The 22730-nt window shown below is 36.9% G+C and overlaps 1 protein-coding gene across 27 annotated transcripts in view; it reads left to right on the forward strand.

The window, feature by feature from the left end:
- COBLL1 (cordon-bleu WH2 repeat protein like 1) overlaps window positions 1-22730 on the forward strand; it is a 79139-nt gene that overhangs the window by 36746 nt on the left and 19663 nt on the right. For 9 of the 27 annotated variants that reach the window (XM_086896826.1, XM_086896817.1, XM_086896819.1 and 6 more), the window contains 6 exons: window positions 6487-6666; window positions 11270-11471; window positions 12368-12596; window positions 14242-14280; window positions 15151-15245; window positions 15403-15642. In XM_086896826.1, coding sequence (XP_086752952.1) covers window positions 6575-6666; window positions 11270-11471; window positions 12368-12596; window positions 14242-14280; window positions 15151-15245; window positions 15403-15642 — 897 coding nt within the window. In that variant the 5' untranslated portion in view covers window positions 6487-6574. Of the gene's footprint in view, window positions 1-5209; window positions 5285-6486; window positions 6667-11269; window positions 11472-12367; window positions 12597-14241; window positions 14281-15150; window positions 15246-15402; window positions 15643-22730 lie in introns of those variants that run through there. The other 18 variants (XM_086896821.1, XM_086896823.1, XM_086896815.1 and 15 more) reach the window with 4 other exon arrangements.

Here is a 22730-nt window from a genome sequence, read left to right on the forward strand (position 1 = left end):
GGCAAAATTAAAAACATGCCCATAATACCAATTTGTGCTTATGTTGTCTCAGAGATGCTTCTTTTTCCTTGTAACGATAGAAAACATTTAATGAATTATGGCTCAAATACAGTCGCTTCTGTTTCCAAGGCTGTCACTGCCATGGGGACAGATAATCAGAGGGGGCAAGTGTCTGTTCCAAATGGTCTGGAGGGAACTGAAGGATTCATTTTCTGCTTTCTTGCTTTTAGTGTGAACCAGACATCCAGAGATTCCATTGAGCTTTCACCTTACTGTCATGGTTACTGTCCCAGTTCTGTGATTTATTTCTCTCTCGGATAAGACTTAAAAAAAAAATCTTCTGAGCAGTGAGGCTAGCTAGGGGGTAAATCCACACATCCCATTGACTAGAAAAACTTTTTCTCTCACAAGATCTTTGAAAACATGTCCTGATTCCATGGATGCCTCCTTTTCTTGATCCACTTCATTTATTGAGAGTGAAAATCAATTTTACCTCTTTTTTGCTTTCTCTATAGCAGAATAAATGCATAAGTAAGAGAACATCTGCAGATGATTTGTTGTTTGTTGGAACCTCACTGACTAAATCCATAGAGATCATCTTCAAAGATCACCTAATTAGCAATACTATCACCCATAGCATTATTACTGCCATGTCAGTTGATATATCAGCTGCACTATGAGTTACTGTGTTGGCAGAGACCTATACCCAGTGCCTTATTTTATGCCATGTTATTTTTCTCTGTTATTTTTAAAATACCAGTGTCATTTATAATATTTGTATCCTCTCAGTCTTGGGAATTGTACATAGAAGTGCCCTGTAAAATCACCTGTTATCACAAAAGATTAACAGACTACTCCTCTCCCTGGAAATTTAAATTAAAGTGTGTTTCTGAAGTTGGTTTTTTTTTTTTGGTACCTATTGAGCCACCTGCTAGACTCAATATCTGTACAATATGACCTCCCATTTTTCCCCAGATAACTAAATGGATGAGTTTAGAATCTGAAAGATCATATTTCTCTCTGGAACAGATACAGCAAGTATTTTTCCTTTATATCGTCCTACATGTATCATAAGCCTGGCTTGAAGGGATAACCTAAGAATGGACATTGTTTGACTCTCATTGATCCATACCTTGATCTTAACATCTAACTGATGCTTTTATAGTAGAAATAAAGAGAGAGATTGTATATCAAACAGTGATATTGATGTTGAGATGAAAGCCCAGTATCAAGGCTGATAGTCATGTTACATTGATGCTCTGGGGCTGGCACAGCAAATATTTGGGCTGCTTAACAATAAGGAAAAATTTTAGAATACTACCATATGTCTAACTTAAAAGTAACCTTTTTTGAAGCACTTAGTGGCACTCCAAATTTTGTGTAGAAAACTGTGTGCCTGGTAATAATTTAGTGAAGATGGATAGAATTTATTTTTAAAGTATTTTTTTGTCTATACTTAGGCCTGTAATATATAGGAGTGATTTTTTGAGTGACCTGCCTTGACAGCTGCAGTCATGTGCTGGACTATGAGGAGCAGATCAGATAGTAATGCTGCAGTTGTCTCCAAGCTTTTTCCTAGCAAGTAGTGTTTGATCTTGAAAACTTGCAGTGGTGATGCTGTGAAACCATTATCCACAAAAAGGGAACAGAATAAACTCAGTCTAGAAGACAAATTTGTTCTGTGAGCGTTAAAGATGAGTATTGGGCTGGGGATGCTTATAGGTGTAACTAGGAGCCTAAATATTTTGTATACCTGTTGGCCAGAATTGATATATCATTGTTACAAAAACCAAATCAATGTTTTTAATACAGGCCTGAATTCTTGTTCAACTGTTCCTTGTTAGAGAAGATTATGTGTGAGTGTTTGGCTGTCTGCTTCTATGACATGGCAGTGAAACAGCATTATTGTAATAGGAGAGCATTATAATAATTGCTTTGGATGAGAGGTTGAAGACAAGAAAATCTCTTGAAGAAGCTTCATTATAGTGGACTTTTTCCTGTCATGATATGATCTTAGTAGAGTTAAATCCTTTTCTGACTCTGAGTGAAAATAAAACATAGTGCTGCTTGTAATTTTGGAAAATGCAATTTTGTAAAGTTTGATTTAAAAAAACCAACTAGTTGCTTTTTGAATAAGCAAGTGTTCTTCATAGTGCCTTAAGTCAGATTAACCAACTGAAGTGTATCTGTTGTGCTTAGATTTTTAATGCACTTTGTTTAATGAACTATTCCACTACCTGAGAGATGACTGAATTGCAAGTGAGAGCCTTATGGCCTTTCTTGTCCTGGGTGAATGCTATAGGAAGTTTGAGAAAATGTTCTGATGTTAGAGGTTAGGTTCAAAATAATTTCAGTGAGAGTGCTATCAAGCTGTCTTTGTATAATCTCATGTAATTGTGTTCCAAATAGGAAGTTAAGTGCTGTAAATAGTAATATTCCTTGATGCTGTAGCCTTTGATTGTACACTAATCTAGCAGATAGATTTCCTCTTTTTTTTTTTCCTTTTTTTGGGAAAGAGTTTCTTATTGAAAGGAAATGCTGGTGAAAACTGGAATACCCAGGTCACTGTAAGTTCAAGTATTTCTCATTATTTTATAGTGCCTTTCTCAAGTTACTGATAGTTAAAAATATTCTGCTTCTAACTTCCTAACAGCATTTTTTTGAATATCAAATAAATAGATGCGTTATTTATTTGCTGTGTCAGACCTTTGTTTTAAAAAGGCTTCTATGCATTGAGATCATTGACACTTTTTTCTTTGCAAGGAAGAAAGTTATTGAAATCCAACAATGACATTTTATTCTGTTGAGGTGGGATCTGAAGCACATAAAATGTTGACCTCATAGTCTTGGATTTGATTTCAAGATGCACTGTTTTTCTTAAAAATTGTAGTCTTCTATTTGCTTTTAGCTGAAAGAATTCTTTAATACAGGAATTACATTGTCACAAAGACTGGCAGGAATTGTAGGTGGGACTTTGGAAATTTAGATTTCCAAGAGATATGAATCATTTTTCTGGGAAACAATATAATCTCCACTAGATAAGAACCAGCTGAATGCCTTGGCATAAAGCAGTGGGCTCCAGGTGCTGTGGCAAACAAGTGAAATAGAAACTCTGCCCAGGCTGCAACACCACCAGGTGGTTTGTGGGTCCCTGCGAGGCGTTGTGGATGTCCCTCTCACAGCCTTGTCCAGGGCTAGGAGGGTTAGCCAGTTGTTGGGACTGGGACCCATAGGGACAAGGAATGGGTGAGGACCCACATCCTGTAGGATACTGGAACACAATTTCCAAAGGAGTTCATATTGTTATTGAGTTGTGACCTCATTTGATTAGAATTTCTCTTTCAATTCCCTCTATATTAACTAATTCATAGCTAAATAAGCTGCACTTTGATTCTTCCTGCAACTTTCCTGTAATTCTACAGTAGCCATGAAAATGAAGGCCATGGTTTTGGTTGTTCTAGCTTCTTCTCCCGTTTATTTTGAAAATGAGAACAGGTTGGCTTAGGTTCTAGTACATCTAGAAGCTGTCTGAACATGAAAGGTGCTATGAGTAAGACCACTTACTGAGCACCTTTCTTCTGGCCTCTGAAGTGTTGTTTTTATGTGATGGGGAATTATTCTCTTTGTTATGATTGTATTTTGCCTTACTAAAAGTAACAGGGTTTTTTTTAGGAGAAGAAATTAAATGAACATCTTTCTCTGTCTTTTTAGCAAAATCATTACAAATCAGCAGCTCTCCTGGTTTGCTGAGTACCTGGTATAGGTTAAGAGGCAAGAGAGAAACAGACTTTTGATGGTTCTTTATGATGGAGAAGTATTTGAATTGATGGTATAGACTTGGAGATACTTTTGGTGTTGGGATAAAATGATTTGTGGAGGACACCTTGCTAAGCAAATCACTTACATTGGCTTCTTGAATTGCAGAGTAATGAGAGGAGGGTTTGTAAAAACTACCTCTGCAAGTGTATTTCCACCATCACCTGTCTATGTAACCATGGTCACCTGAATTGTTTCTGCTACCCAGTACCAGTTCTGGGTCAGGGACTGCAGCCCAGCCTGCCTGTCAGGCAGCTGCTCCCCAATAAGGTAGGAACACAAGCTGAAATAAGGAAAAAAACATGAGACCAAATGCAAATGCTTTGGGCTGAAAAGGAGAGATGAGAGAATTCGTGAGAACTGAAGAAGAATAAACAACATGGCATCTGGAAACAGAAAGTGAAAGCATTGGGATCCCAGTTGTTTAATAAGAGGTTGCCAAAAACTTGGCATGACTTCTGAGAAAGTTCACTTGGGATTTTTCCTCCTTTGTGTGGGGTGGGACAGGTAAGCATAACTAACCATAAACACATTGACATTTTCTAGAGATGGGTGGGGTAGGTGGTGCTGCAGTGGGGGACACAAGACTTCAGTGACCTTGTTAGACGCCTGACCGTGTGTGTGTGTTCTTCATAAATATGTGGAACTTCAACTGTTGCACATGTGTTTTCATAAGAGTATTTTGTCAGTTTTAGCTAAGTTAGACATTGTATGAATAAACCACATTTATTTTTGTGTGTTGTTAAGCACTCTGGTGGTGGTAGAGTTCCAGTGATAAAATTGCATTTGTTTACCTAGTGGAAAATAGACTCCACTAGCATTTGAAAAGAAATTTTTCTGTGACACTTCAAAGATTAAATTCTGTGATAAATAGTTTTTAACAGTCATTTGAAGTTAAAGATGTATGAAAGAGCAAAGAAGGGAGGACAAGCAGTACTAGTTCACTTTGGGGTTTTTGGTATTAATGTTACAGGGTAAGTTTTTATGGTTTGGGGATTTTATTTATTTCTAGTAGTTCTACTGATGCTCTGTACTAGCTAATAATTTATATTTGGTTATATGAAAACTAAAAACCTTGCAAGAAAACCCCCAAAGAAGCTGGGGAGGAATACAACGAAGTTTGATTTACACATTTTGCAATGTTCATGTTGTCCTCAAACAACCCAGGCAAGCTGCTGTAGAGACCAAAGTCAAATTTTCAGCCCATGTTGCACATCGTATAGAACACACCAAACTAATTTAAAACATTGAGAGAGAAGGTGAAAATTTTGAATGTGGATCCTCATTCAGTGTTTTTGGAGGCCTGTGAGTACTCCTGATTAGCTTGGAGGGGCTGTGAATAGTTAATTATTCAGCACAGAGTTCTGAAGTTCAAAACTCTAAGCACTTTCAGCAACAGATCAGTCATGTGAAGCCTTGTTACAGTTGTTTTTTGCAGTGCTGCTGTGGACCTTGTTTGTTCTTCATTGTGAGTGCCTTTAAACTTTGTTTTCTCAAGAGAGGTGTGTGTTTCTGGTCATATGCTAGGTTTTTTTGGTTTAATTCTGTACGACAGTTATAGGGGTTAATTTCTTTCCTTAGGTTTAAAGTAAACAAACTTTGGTGTAGCTCCATCTAAATAATGAGCATATTTTTGGAACCTTTGTGTATTATATTGAAAGGTATTTTAACTTTCTGGTAATGTCGCTCCATTCAAGAATGTTTATAAGAAATTCAAAAGCTTTTATGAGGTAATGCATCTTGACTGTGTTTTGGTTTTGTTTCTAATGGCAAAATTCTTAATAATCGTATATTTTCCTTCTGAATATATTGGTTAATGTGGGGAGTTATTGAAATAAAGGGGCATATTGGACTAGATGTTGTAGGACATGAGAGTCCTGCATTCAGAATTTACTGTAACATATATATATTAAGATATATAGAGGGATTTATGCTGTTTTCTAATTTTTATAAGTGAAGTAAGTGCAGCTTATTTAGTGATCAGTCCTTGTATTCAAGAGTAAACTGGTCACTGACATGGGAAAGGGTATAGAAAAAAATTAAAACCGGGGATCAGCATAGGCTGAGGAGAATATATGAAAGCATATTGTGAGTGAAATATTACAACACAGTAAAAATTTGTTATACTTTTAGTTTATTATTGTATAGAAGTTAAATACTGTAGAACTGGTGGGATTTCTTTGAATAATTTTAATAACCAAAGGAAAAATTTGAGGAGGAAAAGTGTCATTATTTGGTCCAGTATCTATCCTGTATTAAGCACACTGGTAAGTACATTTGGCTTCATACTGCATACAATAGTACAATATTTCTGTTTATACTAATCCAGTAAATCTCTTTGGAGAATGCACAAATAGGGTCTTTGCATAACCCAAGGGAGAAAAAAACAATCAACTAATTTAGTCTTTATGGCACATTAAAGAAATCTTTGACTTGATGTTTATTGGGTGCTTTTTGCTTTTTTTTTTTGTGATAGATACCTTAGCCTATTTTGTCTTCTGTCACCAGTGACAGTCTATTTAAGATATTCTCTTATCCCTTTGTTGCATATATTACTTTAGGAAAGAATAAAGTGTCATTCGTTTCTCTTTTGAGACTTGTTAGTTTGCCAGTTTGGAATCGTATGTGTAAATGCATATTTGATTTTTAATTTTTACCTGTTTATTTCAGAAGAAAATCTAAAGCACCACCTCCTCCACCTGAAACAAAATCCATTGCTGTTTCTCCGTTTGATAACACAGAGCCAACCAACCTCATCATGGAACAGAAAGAGAATGTAATCGATAAAGATATTGAATTATCAGTGGTCCTGCCAGGAGATGTGATCAAGTACACTACAGTTAACGGAAGGTATGTTACACAGAATGACATTTTTGTTTAATTTTCCTTTTTTTGCTCAAGTTTGCCTCAACCTTCATCCAAGTTATAATTGTTTGGTAAAATGCATGATTTGTGTAAGCTTGAACATGAAGTGTGTGCAAAGAAGAGGAGCAAAATGAGGTGTCAGGATCACAGGTCTTAGGAGGGTTGGGGTTACCGAGGGAGCTGGGGCTGTGTAGCCTGGAGAAAAGGCTCAGGAGGGACCTTGTGGCTCTCTGCAGCTACCTGAAAGGAGGTTGTAGCCAGGTGGGGTTTCTGTTCTCAGAAGTAACAAGTGATAGGACAAGAGGAAATGGCCTAAGGGGAACTTTAGATTGGATATTAGGAAAAATTTCTTCATGGAAAGGAAGCATTGGAACAGGCAGCCTAGGGAAGTGAATTAGTTGCCATCCCTGGAGGTATTTAAAAATGTGTAGATGTGGTACTTAAGGACATGGTTTAGTGGTGGACTTTGCAGTGTTTGGTTAATGACTTGATGATCTTAAAGGTCTTCTTCAACCTAAATGATTCTGTGATTTATCTATGATTTTTGGGTAGATATGGAAACATAATCTTTATACATTGACCTACCATTTCAGAAAGACTGTTTTTTTTTTAAGATTCAGAAATTCTGTATGATACCTGTCAGTATGTGTAGCCACATCATTTGTTTTTTCTAGTCACTCAAAATCTCTAATATGATGTTGATTTGTATGATTTAGTGAATTTTCCCACATAAATTTTGCTTTTTAAAGACTTAGTTCAATCTATTTGGCTACAAAGTTGTGTTCAGCATTGCTCAGCACTGCTACCTGTAGAGTACCAGCAGCCATCAAAAAACATGTCATTGCTTCAGCCAAAATCTGTAATTCTTCAAAAAAGAAATTATAGCTACAGCTTTGAATTTCTTTAAACAATAATGTTTTGCTTAAGCTGGTTTTAATTTGAAATGCATATTTCAGGCTGTTAATTGGTAGGATAGATTGCACATGTAACTCTCAAGTCACCTTTTCTTCAGAAAGACTGGAACATTTACTGGTGAGCTGAAATCATAAATCCTGGGACCTAAAATGTAAGTCTGCTATGAAGGGTCCTGTGCAAGGCTGTGTATTGATCACAGTAATTTGGATGCCGGTTAGTTGCTATCCTAAGCTGAAATGAGACAACCTATCTATATATTGTCCTTGTGTTATTGTATAGCCCATGTCTCTCCTACTGAAACCAGGCAGGCTGACTTATTTATTCATTCAAACCAGGTACTATAAATGTGTGCTTATACCTCCTTCTCAGTGAGAGATGAAATCTGGCTTGAGTCTGTTTGCACACTGTCATTTGCTGGAGTTCATGAGGTTGTTGCTTAGACATCAAATATCAGGTTGTTCACCAGAGCTGCAGTGGGTCTTTTTACACCTCCCCCTACTCTGATTTTCAGGATAACATAAATGTGAGATTTTGTTTCTCAGAAGAAATTTTCTGAAATAATGTAAGTACTTGATGCTTTATGCTGGGTTTTTTCAGCACATTTAAAGCAAGGAATATTGCAGTTTGTAAATATGATGCCTTCCTCTGTTTTTACACCTTCTTAGGCATGAAGGCTCCATGTGTACGCTGTCAAGAGCTTCTTGTTCTTTTTGCTCCCTTTTTCCACACTGATGAGTACCATGAGCCCTCTCTCATGCTTTGCCCAGAACAAAGTGCAAGAGAGGAATGTTGCATCTATTTTCACTTGGTCAGATTACATTGTGTATAATTACTCAGTTATAAGAAATCAGTTTTCAAGACAGGCCTTACAGGCTTTTCAGGAATTGCACTTGTTTCCCAACCAGTTCTATTATCCCACAGTTAATCTACAGGATTTTTCAATCAAGATGCTGTATGTGATTGATTTCATAAGTGACTGTCTTGCAAATAAGAACAAGTATTAGTACTGTTCATCTCAGACTGAGGGGAGATGTGCAGGACCTGACACATGACCATGACAGCTCTGAAGGTCCCAAGGAGAGAACACCTTTTAAATCTCATAGTAGAAAAAGATAAATGGTGAGTTTTAACAGCTGTGTGCTCAAATTCCATAGTCCACTAGAAGAAACTTTTCTTTTTCAGATTAAGTTGGTTTGGTTTGCTCCCTGCTTTGGCATAGTGGGTAGCAAGAGCTACGTAGCACAAAGCAAGGTGTTAGTGATATAAAAATCCGCATTATGCAGAAGTCAGAATATGTCAAAGTACATTTACACTCAGAAATTTCCAGAAAACCTAGAGTAATTTGATGAAGTTAAGTTGCAGATAAATATTTTACTGAAGTTAGATAAAGGAGGACAAGCAGATGATGTACTCTGAGGTAGCTGACGGCCTCTTCTTGGTGCTTTGCTAAATATTAATTAGGGAAGCTGTTAAATGTACTGTGATATATGTATGCTTCTACCTATAATTCTCAAAGGCTTTAGGAAAAAGGAGTTTTGCAAGTTTTGGACTTTTTCTTGTGGTTACAAGAAAAGCTTGTTTGGATTTATTTTTCATCACTGAAGGAAAATCTTTCTAAAGCAGTTGTTGAAGAAGGTATCTTGCCTTCAGTGGGGTCTTAAAAGTCCATCATCCTCCTGTCAAGCAGTTTGTTTCTGGAAGCACCGTTGAAAAGCAGATTTGCACTGAATCACTGTTCTGGTGTACTAATTTGCATGTGCCTGTTGTTTGTGAGCAGCTGTTTCTCACTTACCATTCTCACTTGTCAGTCACTCAGTGTGGCTGATTAACATGAGGGTGTGCCCCTGTCACTGTGGTGAATTTCTATAGGATGGCTTTCTGGGACCCTTGCATGTCAGTTCTTGCTCTGGTCATCTTTGATGTTCTTACTCCCCTCCAGTAACTGAAGGGCAGCTTTTAAAGACAGTCAGTGTATAAAAATTCACCAGAAAAAAGGTAATGAGTAACTTATTGGATAAACTGGTAACCAGAGGTGTCACTACAGAAGTGGGGTTTGCAGTCTCCTCTGGCTTCCTCCTCCCTGGCCCTGCCCTGCTCTGCCCCCGGTGAGATGGGGGAATGATGAGATTTGCATTTGCAGCCCTTTTCTTCTTACGGTGGGATGGATGTACTTATTTTATTAGGGATTAGAAGTACAAGAAATGAAGTATTCCATCCTATGTCTTGTAAATGAACCAGGCTGTGCTATATATATATACAGGAGATGATGCATTGAAATAAACTTTCTGGTTTAGCAATGTGAAGAGGGAGGAGCAGTTATTATTCTGCATTTCTCATGGTATTCAGGTTGTTACATATCATCTAGATGAAAGCATGAGTGTTTTATATTCTCCTATACCTCTTCAGACCATGTGGTAACTGCTTTTTCACACACTGGAAGCAATCAAATGGTATGTATTAATACAGGGTTTGGATGGTATGGCTTTGTCAGAAATCTTAAATTCCACATTTGGCTGTGCTACCAGAATGCTTGACTCTGTTATGAGATTACATCTAGAATTTAAGATTTCCGATAAAGCCATACCAGCCAAACCCTCTATTAATTTTCTCAGAGACACTTCAGCATTTTTTTCAACATACCATTTGATTGCTTCACAGACTTTTATTTTCATAATATCGTTGTGAGACAGAGCAGGTGATGGATTTCCTTGTTCATAGCTCTAACTGAAAGATTCAGAGGGTGTCACAATGAAATTGCCCTTACCCAACTCAAGAATAATTATTGAAGAATGATCTGATAGTGCTATAACCTGATTCAGTTCCATAACATGCAAAGTTAGGACATTCTCCTTACTTTTGGTCTATTTAAACATCTATAGCATTTCTATTTATAGTATGACTTCATTAAATGTGTTTCAGTAGAAACTGGAAATACTCAGCCTATCTTAATACTCTGTTCTGCATGTTCTTCATCAAACACTGAGGGAACAAGGACATACAGGTATTGTCTACTTCTGACAAATTCTGTTGGTCATTCTTCATTGTGGGAAGGACATCTTATCACACAGAACTTCTCAAGAAATGGCATTTGCTACTATATTGTCATTTAGCTTATTTCTCACTGTTAGTATTAAGCACCTAGATAATTCTGGAATCCCTAATGCAAGACCTGCTTAAAATGTGACTTTCTCAAACTTTATTTCTCCTGCATCTTCCCAGTGGCTCATGTACAGGCCTCCTGATAATAAAGTCCCTTGTAACTCAAAATGGAAATAAAAATGCCAAACTTTGTAAAAGAACTGTTCTTAATGAGTATCAGAGTATTTATCACCACCGTTAAAGTTCCTGCTAAATGCCAAAAGAGGTAACTAATCCACATTTGCCTGTTGACCTCAGGAAAAGCTTCACACAACAAGGAGTTCCCACTCTGTTCAAGTATTTGGCATAATCTTGTGCAAACAGTTTTCATTCTCTTTTTAGTGGCTTTTTTTGAGGGTTGGCTTTTTTTTTTAATTATGTTTTTTAAAGCTCAAAGATATTTAAAGTTGGTGTCTAGCAGTAGTTATTTAGTCCTAGAAGGGAAAGGACGACTTAAATTAAATGTTTAGCAGCATGTCTTGTTATAGCCTGCTTAATTGTCATCTGTTGTGACAGTTCCATTTGTCTTTTACAGGAAGCCCATGATGGACTTGCTGATCTTTCTCTGTGCACAGTATCATTTAAATCCATCAAGTTATACCATAGAGTTGGTATCAGCAGAAAATAGCCAGATTAAATTCAAACCCAACACACCAGTGGGAATGCTTGAAGTGGAAAAGGTGATTGTAAAGGCAAAACAAATGGATAAGAAGAAACCTGCTCCAGTTATACCAGAGGTGAGAACTAAAATTAAGCATATTGAGAAATTAGAATTACTGCTGTATTCAACAAATCGAGCTCATCCTCTCGTTTCAGTGTTTCCTGTTGTCTTTCATCTTCTCACCATAGAAGCTCTCTGAAATGCTTTAGTCTGTTTTTGATAAGCATCTCTTAGGTAAAATGCATCTCAATTTGTTGCAGCAAATATCTTTGCTGCTGAAAGAAGGAAATATCACAATATTATTTAAAATCCCATGCTTTATCGGCGTTTTGAAAAATTCTGCAGATGAAGTGTGGCTGAGTACAGCCTTGAACAAACTGAGAATCAACATCTTGTACCATCTGTCATGCTGTGATATATGTACCCTTCTGATTGTATGTTCATCTCCCTTCAATACATGCTGTTCTCTCTCAGCTTTTTTTATATACCCTGAAGAGGGAGGAGCTTTAAGAAGTACTAAACCATTTTCTGGACGTTACCTAAATCTTTCCTTCCACCTTTGTCGTTCTGCTATGTAGAAGAATACTGACTTTTAATTTACCTAAAGCACTTACAGAGGGCCAGGAGAGCTCTTCTGCCCTTCTGCTTCCCTCCTACACACGTGTTCACAGGCAGTGGCTCGTGGCTCATCACCTGAGCTCCACAGCTGCCCAGGGGAGCCCTCCAGGCACACACCCTGCTGCACAGGCAAATGGCACTGCTGAAGGAGAAAGCAGTCTGCTTCACGGGCCCTTTTCTCGAGTGGGAGGGAGTAGCAAAATAGTTCTTAGTTTCTTATGCAATATTTCTGAACCTGCAGCACTGGTCAAGTTGGCCATAAGTGGAATTCTGGTGATTACTGTGAGGCTGCTGTAAAGATGCCGTTTCTTTCATAATTGGTGCTGGTATTTATTGGCGTTTTCTTCTCTTTAGCAAACAGTAAGGGTAGTGATAAACTACAAGAAGACACAGAAAACAGTAGTAAGAGTTAGTCCACATTCACCCCTTCAAGAACTCGTACCAATTATCTGTAGCAAATGTGAGTTTGATCCTTCACACACGCTGCTACTGAAGAGTTACCAGTCGCAAGAACCCCTTGATATGACAAAATCTCTTAATGAGCTCGGACTACGAGAACTATATGCCATGGACGTCAGTCAAGGTAAGATAACTTTTGTAAATTGCTGTTAAATAAAAGATAATAATTGTATGCATGTTGTTTGGTTTATTACTTATGAAAATATTTTCTAGAAATTTGTATCTCATTGGTCTTCGCAAAACTGAAACTGACTCATTTGTACCTGGACTTTTGTTTACAGAAGTGCTGTATAAGAGTTTTACTTTCTAACCAAGTGTTCACTACCAGCAGAGTTAGCTGAGTACAGATCCTCATTTAAACATAAAGCCTTCTTTGCTTTCTACCCTCACACCTTCCTCAAAAATTTAAACAACACCCTATTTCCCTTGGCTCCTACATGATATCATAATGACCAGAAAAGAACAGAAATGTTAGAGAAAATTAGTTTCTTCAAAACAATTAAAAATTTTCAGAGCATTAGAGTATTTTAACTGTCTTTATGTATATTTCTGAGTACTGCTTGGTAATTTTATAGATTGTGAAGGTATAGTAATTATCTTTTTAATTCCAGTCCAACAGGGACACAATGTACTAACTTTCTAATATTTGTACAGATATTTCTAGGCCAGATTCTAACTTCATCTGGAGAGGTGACAGGTTTACTATACTGTAATTAAAAAATCTGTACAGTGTGGCTTGTTCCATTTCAGACATTTCTCGCAGGAAATTTTACTCAGTGTAGAAAGCAATAATATTGATTGACTTTCTCCTGGTACTGACCACTGTTTTATTTGCTTGATTTAATTTCTATGTAAAACTTGTGGGGCTTGTTGGGGCTTTGTTTGTCTTGCCCCTCTTTCTACTTAAATATGGACTGTTTGGCGGTTACAGTTTCAAGAGTTTTCTCAGTTTACTTGCTAAAGGTCAGAATGACAGATTTGGACAATATTTCACTTTTCTATAGTATTTTTTAAACAAAAATTAAATACTTTTCCACACTGGAAACCAACATATTTTAACTTGTCTAAATGTGTTGACTACGTGTGCTCCCAAGTGCATTATTTGTTTTTTGGTCTGGTTATTTACTGCTTTCATCTACACATTGGAAAAGTTGCTTTTTGCATGATATGATGTATGTTTCACTTGAAGCAGCACCCAAAAATCCTTAGGAGGGCATACCAGGGCATATATACTTTCTACACAGCAGTGCCCTACTAGGAAATTCAGATATTTTTCAGTTCTCTTAATATGAAGTAGTTCAGCATTTCAATTTTACGGGAAGGTTCAAAGCTGTGAATTTTCCATTATCTTTATGAAAGTAAATAGTGAGGTGTATCTTTTACTTAATAGAATTCAAATTCAAATTTTATTTTATTAATATTATATTTTAATTATACATTTCTTTTTGTTTTCCAAGTTTGGACTGCCTAACCATCCAAACCAGAGCAAACTATTCTACATACTGATTTTTCTCATTGCTTCAGAAATATGAGTGAAGCCTCCCTACTTATGTACACACATATGCAGTCTGTGTTGCGTATCTCCAGGCTGAAGTTCTTGAATAATTTAAATAATAGGTGGTAAAGATGTCCATTCTTTTGCTTCTGCAAAGAACTCAGTTAATTTTCCCTGATGTTGAAGATCCAGCTTGGCTTCTTGTGTTTATATGTTGTCACTACATCCTTGATTCAGATTCACATTTTCTGTCTTTCTTTTTGTCTTTCTGTAGCTGCATCACCAGTTGATTTAAATTTACCATCTTTTCAAGGTATGATTTACTGAAATAGGCAGTGAAACTTAGCACTTACAGGCCATTAGCACCTGCTGCTATTATAGCATCTGCTTAACTGCGACATGAGTAATATCTTTGTCCTATCTTAAATGCATATTGCAAATGATAGTACAAAATTTGATATACAGAGCTATATATAAAAAGTATTTTTGTTTGGTTTTATCCTAGATTAATTTATTCAGCATAGGGTCATATTGATACTTTTACAAGACTTGCTGATTTCTGTTGCTCATTACATGTACATTCAATGGGATTTCTTTAAGAAAGTTCATTCTAGTAAATTTAAAAAAAAGTCAGTCATGAGATTTACAAATCCTTTGCATGAATAAAGCAATTTAAGGAGGATAAATACTGTAAGATAATGAGACTAGATTTGACTATCTTTACTATGACTGCCATGCAGTTATGTGTGCACTTGATTGAGTGTTTGGGTGATCTTTCTCCACAGTTACACCGTGTGCAGGCTGGGGCCTGGCTTGTCCCACTTCACACTTTGCCATAAATGTAAGCCAGTAGGAATGGAGAGTTGAGAAGTCTGATGCTCTTTTCCCCTTTTACTACCTTTGTGGTATGAACCATAGCATATGACAAGTGGGGTGGGCTGGATTAAGTGCTGGTATTAAGACAGCTGAAACTCATCTGCCCTGAGTTCTGAGAAGGAGAGGAAGAACATGGGTGATAGGCAAACTGTTCATTTTGCAGCACCTAGAAAAAATGTTAATATAGGTGATTTCTGATACGTTTTGTGTATCTTTGCAGGAGGTTTATCACATGATGAAATAGTAAGAATGCAGACAAATAATCTCTGTATGAAATAACATCTAGAACTATTGTTCTCTGTTTCAGGCTCCTACCAATCTGAAAACATAGATGTTCTGAAGGAGAAAGAAAACAAAGGATTTTTCAGCTTTTTTCAACGGAACAAGAAGAAAAGAGAACAAGTAAGGTGTAACTTTGTATAAGGAAAACTTATACAAAAATAAACCTAAAGTTTCTACAAATATGTAGAAACATATTGAGATTGATCAGTTAATACTGTTGATTATTTCCCGCAAAATATGTGCAACTTGGGTTTCTTTTTATTTCCCACACCTCAAGGCTGCCAGTGCCCCAGCAACTCCACTGATGAGCAAGCCAAGGCCAACATTTATCACGAGATCTAACACTGTCAGCAAGCAGTACGACTCAAACACTCTGCCAGCTGAGATGCCAAAGAAACGGAGAGCTCCTTTGCCGCCCATGCCGAACTCTCAGAGTGCTCCCCAGGAACTCGCACGAGCCCAGGCCAGACCTACATCTGATATTGTGAAATCCAACAGCTTTGATAGGAATGAACAGGTCAGAATACATTTGCTTCACTCCTCTTAAAAAGTACAGGCACCATAACCTTGATAGCTTTGTTGTTAATATATGGTGAGGCTTGAAATAAATGGAAAATAAAAGTGGAATAATTCCTTTAAAAAAAATTAGCTAGATAATAACTATAGAAATTGAATGATGTCTTCCTTTTAAACTTTATAACCAAAGTAGTTGCTGCATTTTGAAAAGGTAAAACCAACTTCTCGTATAAATTGGTCTTGTAGGCACCCTTTTGTTCTTTTGGATGAATACTTTATATATTTAAATATGAGAAGGTGGTATCACTTTATTATAAATAGTAATTTGGGTTAATTATTCCTGTTAATTTTAAATGTTTTAGTTACACAGGATAATGAGTAGATTGTTCTTTACACTATATTGTAGAAAAAAATGGACATGGGGAGCAGTCTAAACATTGTCCCAGCAAGTCAACGTAAGATTTTTATTTTTAAAATTGGGCTATATTTTATTGAAGCTGCGAGGTCTGGGCTATATATTTGAGTGACCTTTATGTCCCATGAGATACAGAAATTCTGCCAATAGAATTTCTGAGAATTGATGCATTAACTGCTCTCCTGGTATTGCACATATTGTCAATTGTGAATTCCAATCAAAGATCAAAGTCAAAATTTTTGTTTTATATATATTTAAATTTATTTCATACTTTGCTTTAAATATAGTATCTATAGGTGTTCTTTAAATATGAGGTTATTGACATGCTAGAAAAATTAAATGCAGAAGCAAATGAAATCCAGGTCTGAGGGATTAATTTTGAGTTAGACTTGGCAAGAAATTTCAGACTGTGACTACCTTTATCTTTATACAATGATTTAGTCTTTCACTGATGCACAGAACCACAAGAGAGCACTGTTTAACAGAAGTTCTGCCTTTGTGTATTGTGTCCTGATGAAAAGCTTTATCATTTGAAGAAGACAAAGGTTTCTTTCTGAATTTTTGTAAAAGAAACCTTTGGGGAGAGTAAGAAAATAATGACTTTTTTTTTCTTCACCATGTTTCTCTTTTAATTTAATTCAATGTATTAAAAAATAGCTTATTAATGTAAACATGCTTTAAATGATTAATATCCTATTTTGTGTAAAAGTAATGTATGACTGCTTGGCTGTCACTCAAACAATTGCTTAGATTTATTATTTTGTACTGACATTTCTTACTGATCTAAAGTGATCTGACTGAAGATGAATAGCTTACAAAGAGAGGACATCCAGATCAAGTTATATTTTTGTGTATATTTTCTTCATTTAAAACTTAGAGGCCTTTGGCATACTTTTTTAAGGTGCCTTTTCTCTCATTGGGATTTGATTGCATTTTGATTTATCAAAAAATGTAGTTCTTGGGACTTAAATGGGGACAAATATTTACTCTTTCCTTTGAATTTTATTAATTCAAGTACAATATTTTGTCTTTTGGTATCTACCTTCCTATCACCTAATGAATTAATTTGGCATGTACATATTGCTCAACTTGACCAGGGAACTCCTCATAAAGATCCTGTGGGAGACTTCCTTGGAGAATAGTTGCTGCTTGGAAGAGTACTGAGATATTTTCAGAGACAGCCTTCCTGCAGTACAAGAGTAGTCCATTCTCCTAAGTGGGAATAGGAATAGACAGAAAAACAAGCACTGAAATGTTTTTAAACAATCTTATTTAAATGTGCTACTGAGAGAACTCAAGTAGGGGACAGAAAGAAAATACAGAAAGAAAATTCCCAGAAAGAAATACATAGGTACTTCTTGGACATGCAGAGGTTCTCTTGGGGAAGCAAAAACAAGCCTAGTGCTCCAAATGGCAGAAGATGTCAAGAAATTTGTAAATTAGTGACAAGCAGAAATCCAAGAATAAAGGATGAGGGTCATCTACCTTTTATTTTAGCAAGGTGTTTGTCAGAGTATACCTCAAAATTTTTATTGAAAAAGTGAGAAACCGGAGAGATGAAACACAAGATAGGGCTAAAAGCAGCTGCAGTTCAAACAGTGGGGGTAATGACTCCAAGTCAGACGGGTTGTAATGTGGAGTACCAAGAAGTTGGTAGTATGGCCAACACTGTAAATACATTTATAAACAATCTACATCATGGAACTGAATCCACCTTCAACAAACTTGAAATTGGCTCTGAAATGGATGGAGAGGTGGGTACTTAAGCCACCACTCAGAGAGGCAGTGGCAGGCTGAATGAGATTTAAAGGAGATGCATATAAAATTCTCTTTCTGGATCGAAGTAATCCCCAGCACCAGTACAGGCTGGGATCTGGTAATGTCATCACCTTGAATGCAGTGTGCTCAGTAATCACTGCACTAGTGTGTCCAGATTTGTTTCCTGCAGTTCAAGACAGAGATTGAAAACAGGATATAACCTTTGTTTAAAGGTTAAGAAAATGCTGAGAAAGTAAATGTTTTAATGGAAAGAAGGCTCAGTATCTAATCACGTTCTTCTGATATCTGGATAGTGTTAGAGGGAAATCTGGGATATATTCTTTATAAGATTGCAGGTGGCAGGATGAGAACCAGTAGACATTGGCTTCTCCAGACGAAATTCCATTCAGACTGAAGAACAAAACTCACCACTGTGAGTTTCACCCATAAGAAATGGCAGAGGCTTCTTTGCTGGAAATGTTTGAGATGTTCTTTGATAGGCTCTAGCAATAATCAGTAATAAAGTGGAAGAACTTGTTTTCAACAGAAGGTCAGATCAAATGATCTCAAAAGGTCTCACTTAATCCAGGTCAGCTCTCAGTAAGTGAGGCCAGTACAATGGTCACACTAGATCACAAGTATTTCATTGTAAACTATATAAGAATTTGGTCTATCATATTCTCTGCTGGTGAAAATGTGTGTCCTGCTGGTAGGACTTAGTCTCTCTCAGGTTGCTCAGCAGGCTGATTGGTGTGTTCTCTGGGACATTTAGTATGTCTGGGAATTTCACTGCAACTTCAGTGTCCAATGAAGTTAATTTACAGAACTGAAGATAAACTTTTTTTTTTTCTTATGGGTTACTTTCTACCTCCTTTTGCCTTACAAGAAGCATTTCATTGCAAATCATACTGCTTTTAACAACGCCTAAGATCTGTAGCCTGCCCTTCAGCTTCCTTGTCAAACTGGATGCATACTTTATTTCTTCTATGGACCAGGATGACCTTCTGTATAGGCCCTATTATGGACAAATCTCTTTTGTAACATCCACAAGGAAGACAAAGTGAAATGTCAGTTTTGCCTGGATGAACTGTCTGCCTAGTTTTGAGAGAAATGTGTCAAAGTAGTAACATCAGACAACAGTTAAATGAACCAGCTTTAAGGGAACAGAGTTCTTACTGTTGTCTTTCCTCAAATTCTCAACATATTGCAGTCCAGTTTCTCACAGTGTGAAAAAGGGCTCTAATGTTTACCACCTACAGCTACTTTTCCATTAAAGAAACTGCTTTCTCTTTTTGTGAGTAGTTACACTCTGATATGAAGACTGGAATTTTTTCTGCCTCCGTTTCAAGGTGGTTACAGAATTCATTTTTAGGGACATGGTCCTATTTTTAGGGGAGAAAATAGTACAGTGGATGTCAGGGTACCTTTTACAAGTTATTACATAGCATGATTTGCTTATTTTTCTACATGAGACTTGAAAGATGCCTAGTAAGCTTAAATGGTTAATGTTTGTCCAGCAAATTTTTATGTTCAGTCAGGTGGGAAATGAGCATGTTAGTCTCTAATATTGAAATCCCTTATTTGCCAGTTCTAGTTCTGAGCAAGATGACTCTTGTCAGAAGCATGTTTAGAACTAGCAAGTTTAAATACACTTCCAAGTAGACAGGACTCTCAAGGGTTTTTGCAAAATGTTGTTGTATAATTTAGTGTGTGTGTCTTCACAGTTTTCATAAAAGTGGTTGCAATTTTCTAGTAATAACCCTTCTTTAAAAGAAAAGCATCTGAATATGCTCAAAATGCCATGGCTGATTTTCTTCCTACTGCTTTATTTATAAAAGCTAGACTGATACATCTGCATTTTACCCCATTAATTCTCTCTACCCTGTTTACAGTTATTGTTAGAAGCATGCATAAACTATGCTTGGGTAGGAAAAATTAAGTGGAGATTTTTAGTTAAAACATTTACAGTTTAAAATAATGGATAGAACTTCTCAACTGTAGAAATACAAATTGCTGTTACTTACACAACCGTAGCTCTTAAAGAAAGATAAATTTCCAGGCTACCTCTTAAAAAAGAAAGGGAAGAAGAAGAAGATGGAGAAGGATGGGAAGCAGCTAAACCATAAAGTACTTCTGGAAAGATTTTTTTAGCCATTGTCACAGAAAAGGTTAGTTAGGATTTCTGTGAGGGGTGTGTTCCATGCTGAAGAAATTACACCAGAGGCTTGCTTGCCGGCAACTTGGTGGTCAGCTCTTTAAAGAAGTCGGGCAATGATGCATTGAGCACTATGGAAGTAGGGATATTTTGGGTAGAGTCAGAGTTACCAGGAAGAAGAGAGTGCTCAGGGCTGCCTCAAGTTTCCATGAAGATAATCAGATATTATTCTGAGATGTTTCAGAATTGGTGGTGAATGTTGCATGCACCCACTTTTCAGTAGGTCAAATACATAACTTTATTTTACTACTTCTTTATTGTATTTGCTTCTCTACCAGCAAGATAAATCCTAGGAGAAAATAATCATATTGGTTGTTGGGACAGAATATCACCAGATGAGTTTCTCCAAACATATTCTATATGTCTTTTCCTTCCAATAGATCAGAGGTGTAATACTTCCTTTGTAGTACTTAGGATAAGTTTTAAGTATTTTGGGAAACTTAAGCCATGTAATGGAAATTGAATGTATGAATCACTGTAGGAGCAAATACATATTTTTAGCTGTTACTCCTTGGACGTTTTATACGTTTGCCTGCATACACAAAGGGAAGAAAGAAATATTAGCAATATGAGAAGCAATGTGCTTTGCTATCCCTACAAGATACAGTCACCTATATATCTCTGTTAAACATAGATAGGTATGGAGCAGAATAGGGTGGTAATATGAAAATCTCTGTCCAGTGACCCTTGGTGTGAAGTAGGCTTTCCAGCGCACTGAAGTACTCCACTACCACTATTCTTCTTTTACAGTTCCTTCCCAAATGCTTTTTGGCTTTTTGCTTCCATTGCAGCTTCAAAATTACTGTGCCTTAATTACTTTTATTTGCTTTTTTGAAATGATAAGGGCAAGGCACTATGTCTGCCACTGCTTACAGAGGCTGGGACTTGGGAAGCACTGGCATCTACTAGTGTTTTCTTTGGGTGGGATTTGGTGCCAAATTTGAAACTAAAAAAGTTTTCCTATCCACCCTTGCGTTTTGCAGGATGAGGAGACTGTATGGTGTTAAAAGCAGAACTCCTGCATATGTTATAGAAGTTGTGACAGAGTTCACTGGTGTTTCTGCATAAACACAGCTAATTACTTTAGTGATCCTAACAAGAATTTTAATTTAAATGTAACTGATAAAGCACTGGTTATCATAGGCAGTTGGTATGACACATGAACACCCAGATGTATATTCCAAAGCTTTGTCAGATATGTCTTAATAACATTATTTTAATTTTTTTCCATCTGTTTAAAGTACTATTTTCACATTACAGCCTTTGTTAGGATTTGAAAGCTCTTAATATTCATATGTTGAATAATTCCTGAGAAAATCTGTTCAACACTTGAACCTTAACTGGAACATTTAGTACTTTCTTGAAATCTCTCTTTGCAAATTGTTTGTTTCTTTGGATGCAAAGGGCAGTAGAAAGGCTTATAAAAATCTTCTAGTAGCATTTGTGCTCTTGTGCTGAGAACATTTTTCCCCCCCTACACACACACTTGTTGTGTGCAGAAGGGAACTCTGGTGACATCTGCTCAGCCGAGCGAGCGTGCGCAGAGCTCGGTGCCAGCCGAGTCACTGAGGGAGCCTGTGTGAAGCACAAGAGGTGCAGACCTGGGAACAGGGAAATGTGGCTTTGTGCAGAGCAGAGAGGCTGCAGCCTGAGCACAGCTGCCAGAGAGACTAGCACAACTGCCCAACTGCGAGGAGGAAATACTTCTGCCAAAAAAAAAGCCTCATTGGGGGAAATAATATTGCATTTGATATCCTCTCCTGAATACATTCAAAGGCTGAATACTATTAATTATTTTTACTTTTTAAGAACTATTTTGGAACTGTGAATAATAAATTATAAAAGTGTAAAGTGTTTTTTGTTGTGTGACATTTTAATCTAGAAACTCGTTTGAAAACTACTCAAGCATGCAAGCATTTTTAATTAGGAGTGCTGTGTTCCTATCCTCTGGTGTTCTTAAAAGAACATTTCACCTTGTGCTTTGTGTTTTTGCTCTTAAACCCTGACTTGCTTTTCTGTAAAAAGTTTGAGTTGGTTGCTTTGGCATCAGAATGATGGGTAGAATTGTGTGTATGTTTTTGGGCAGTGGTGCTCCTTATAGTGTAGTATCTGTGGATCTGTTGTGCCTGATACCAGGGTGGGACAAAGCAGATGACTGAGGGTGCCCAGGGTGGCTCAGAGGATAGTTTTTTGTTCAAAGCCCTCTTCATTCATTCAGGTATTGTTCTGCAATCTCACGGGAGCTGCCAAACACTGCCTGACAGACACCTTGTGCTAGTATATTTTCTGTTGTAATTTTCTTTATAGATTTGATTGTATACAGCCAAATACTCTAGGTTTTGGTCTTTAATATCCCACTTACTGTGGAATCTTTGGGTATTTGTTCAGTGGTAGCTTTCTAAATGATAAGCATCTTTTTCCATGGAAATTGACACGGTCAACAATTCTATTGTCTGATGTTTTTGAAAGGATTTTCAGTGAAACAAGAATATGTAGGTGTCTTTATGCCTTCTCTGTTCCTTGATATTGTGCTTTGTGAAGTGGGCTGGTTAATTGAAGCACAGAGAAATTCTCTGGAGATGACCCTACACCCAACTGCTGTGTGGATCCTTCTAGACAGAAATGAATGTCACTGCAGGATTTTATTATACTGTTGAGTAGACAAGTGATAGGAATCAGAATTACTACAGAAACAGGCAGC

The sequence above is a fragment of the Cyanistes caeruleus genome, chromosome 7 (assembly GCF_971803275.1).
Source record: "Cyanistes caeruleus chromosome 7, bCyaCae1.hap1.1, whole genome shotgun sequence".
NCBI classification, from domain to species: domain Eukaryota; kingdom Metazoa; phylum Chordata; class Aves; order Passeriformes; family Paridae; genus Cyanistes; species Cyanistes caeruleus.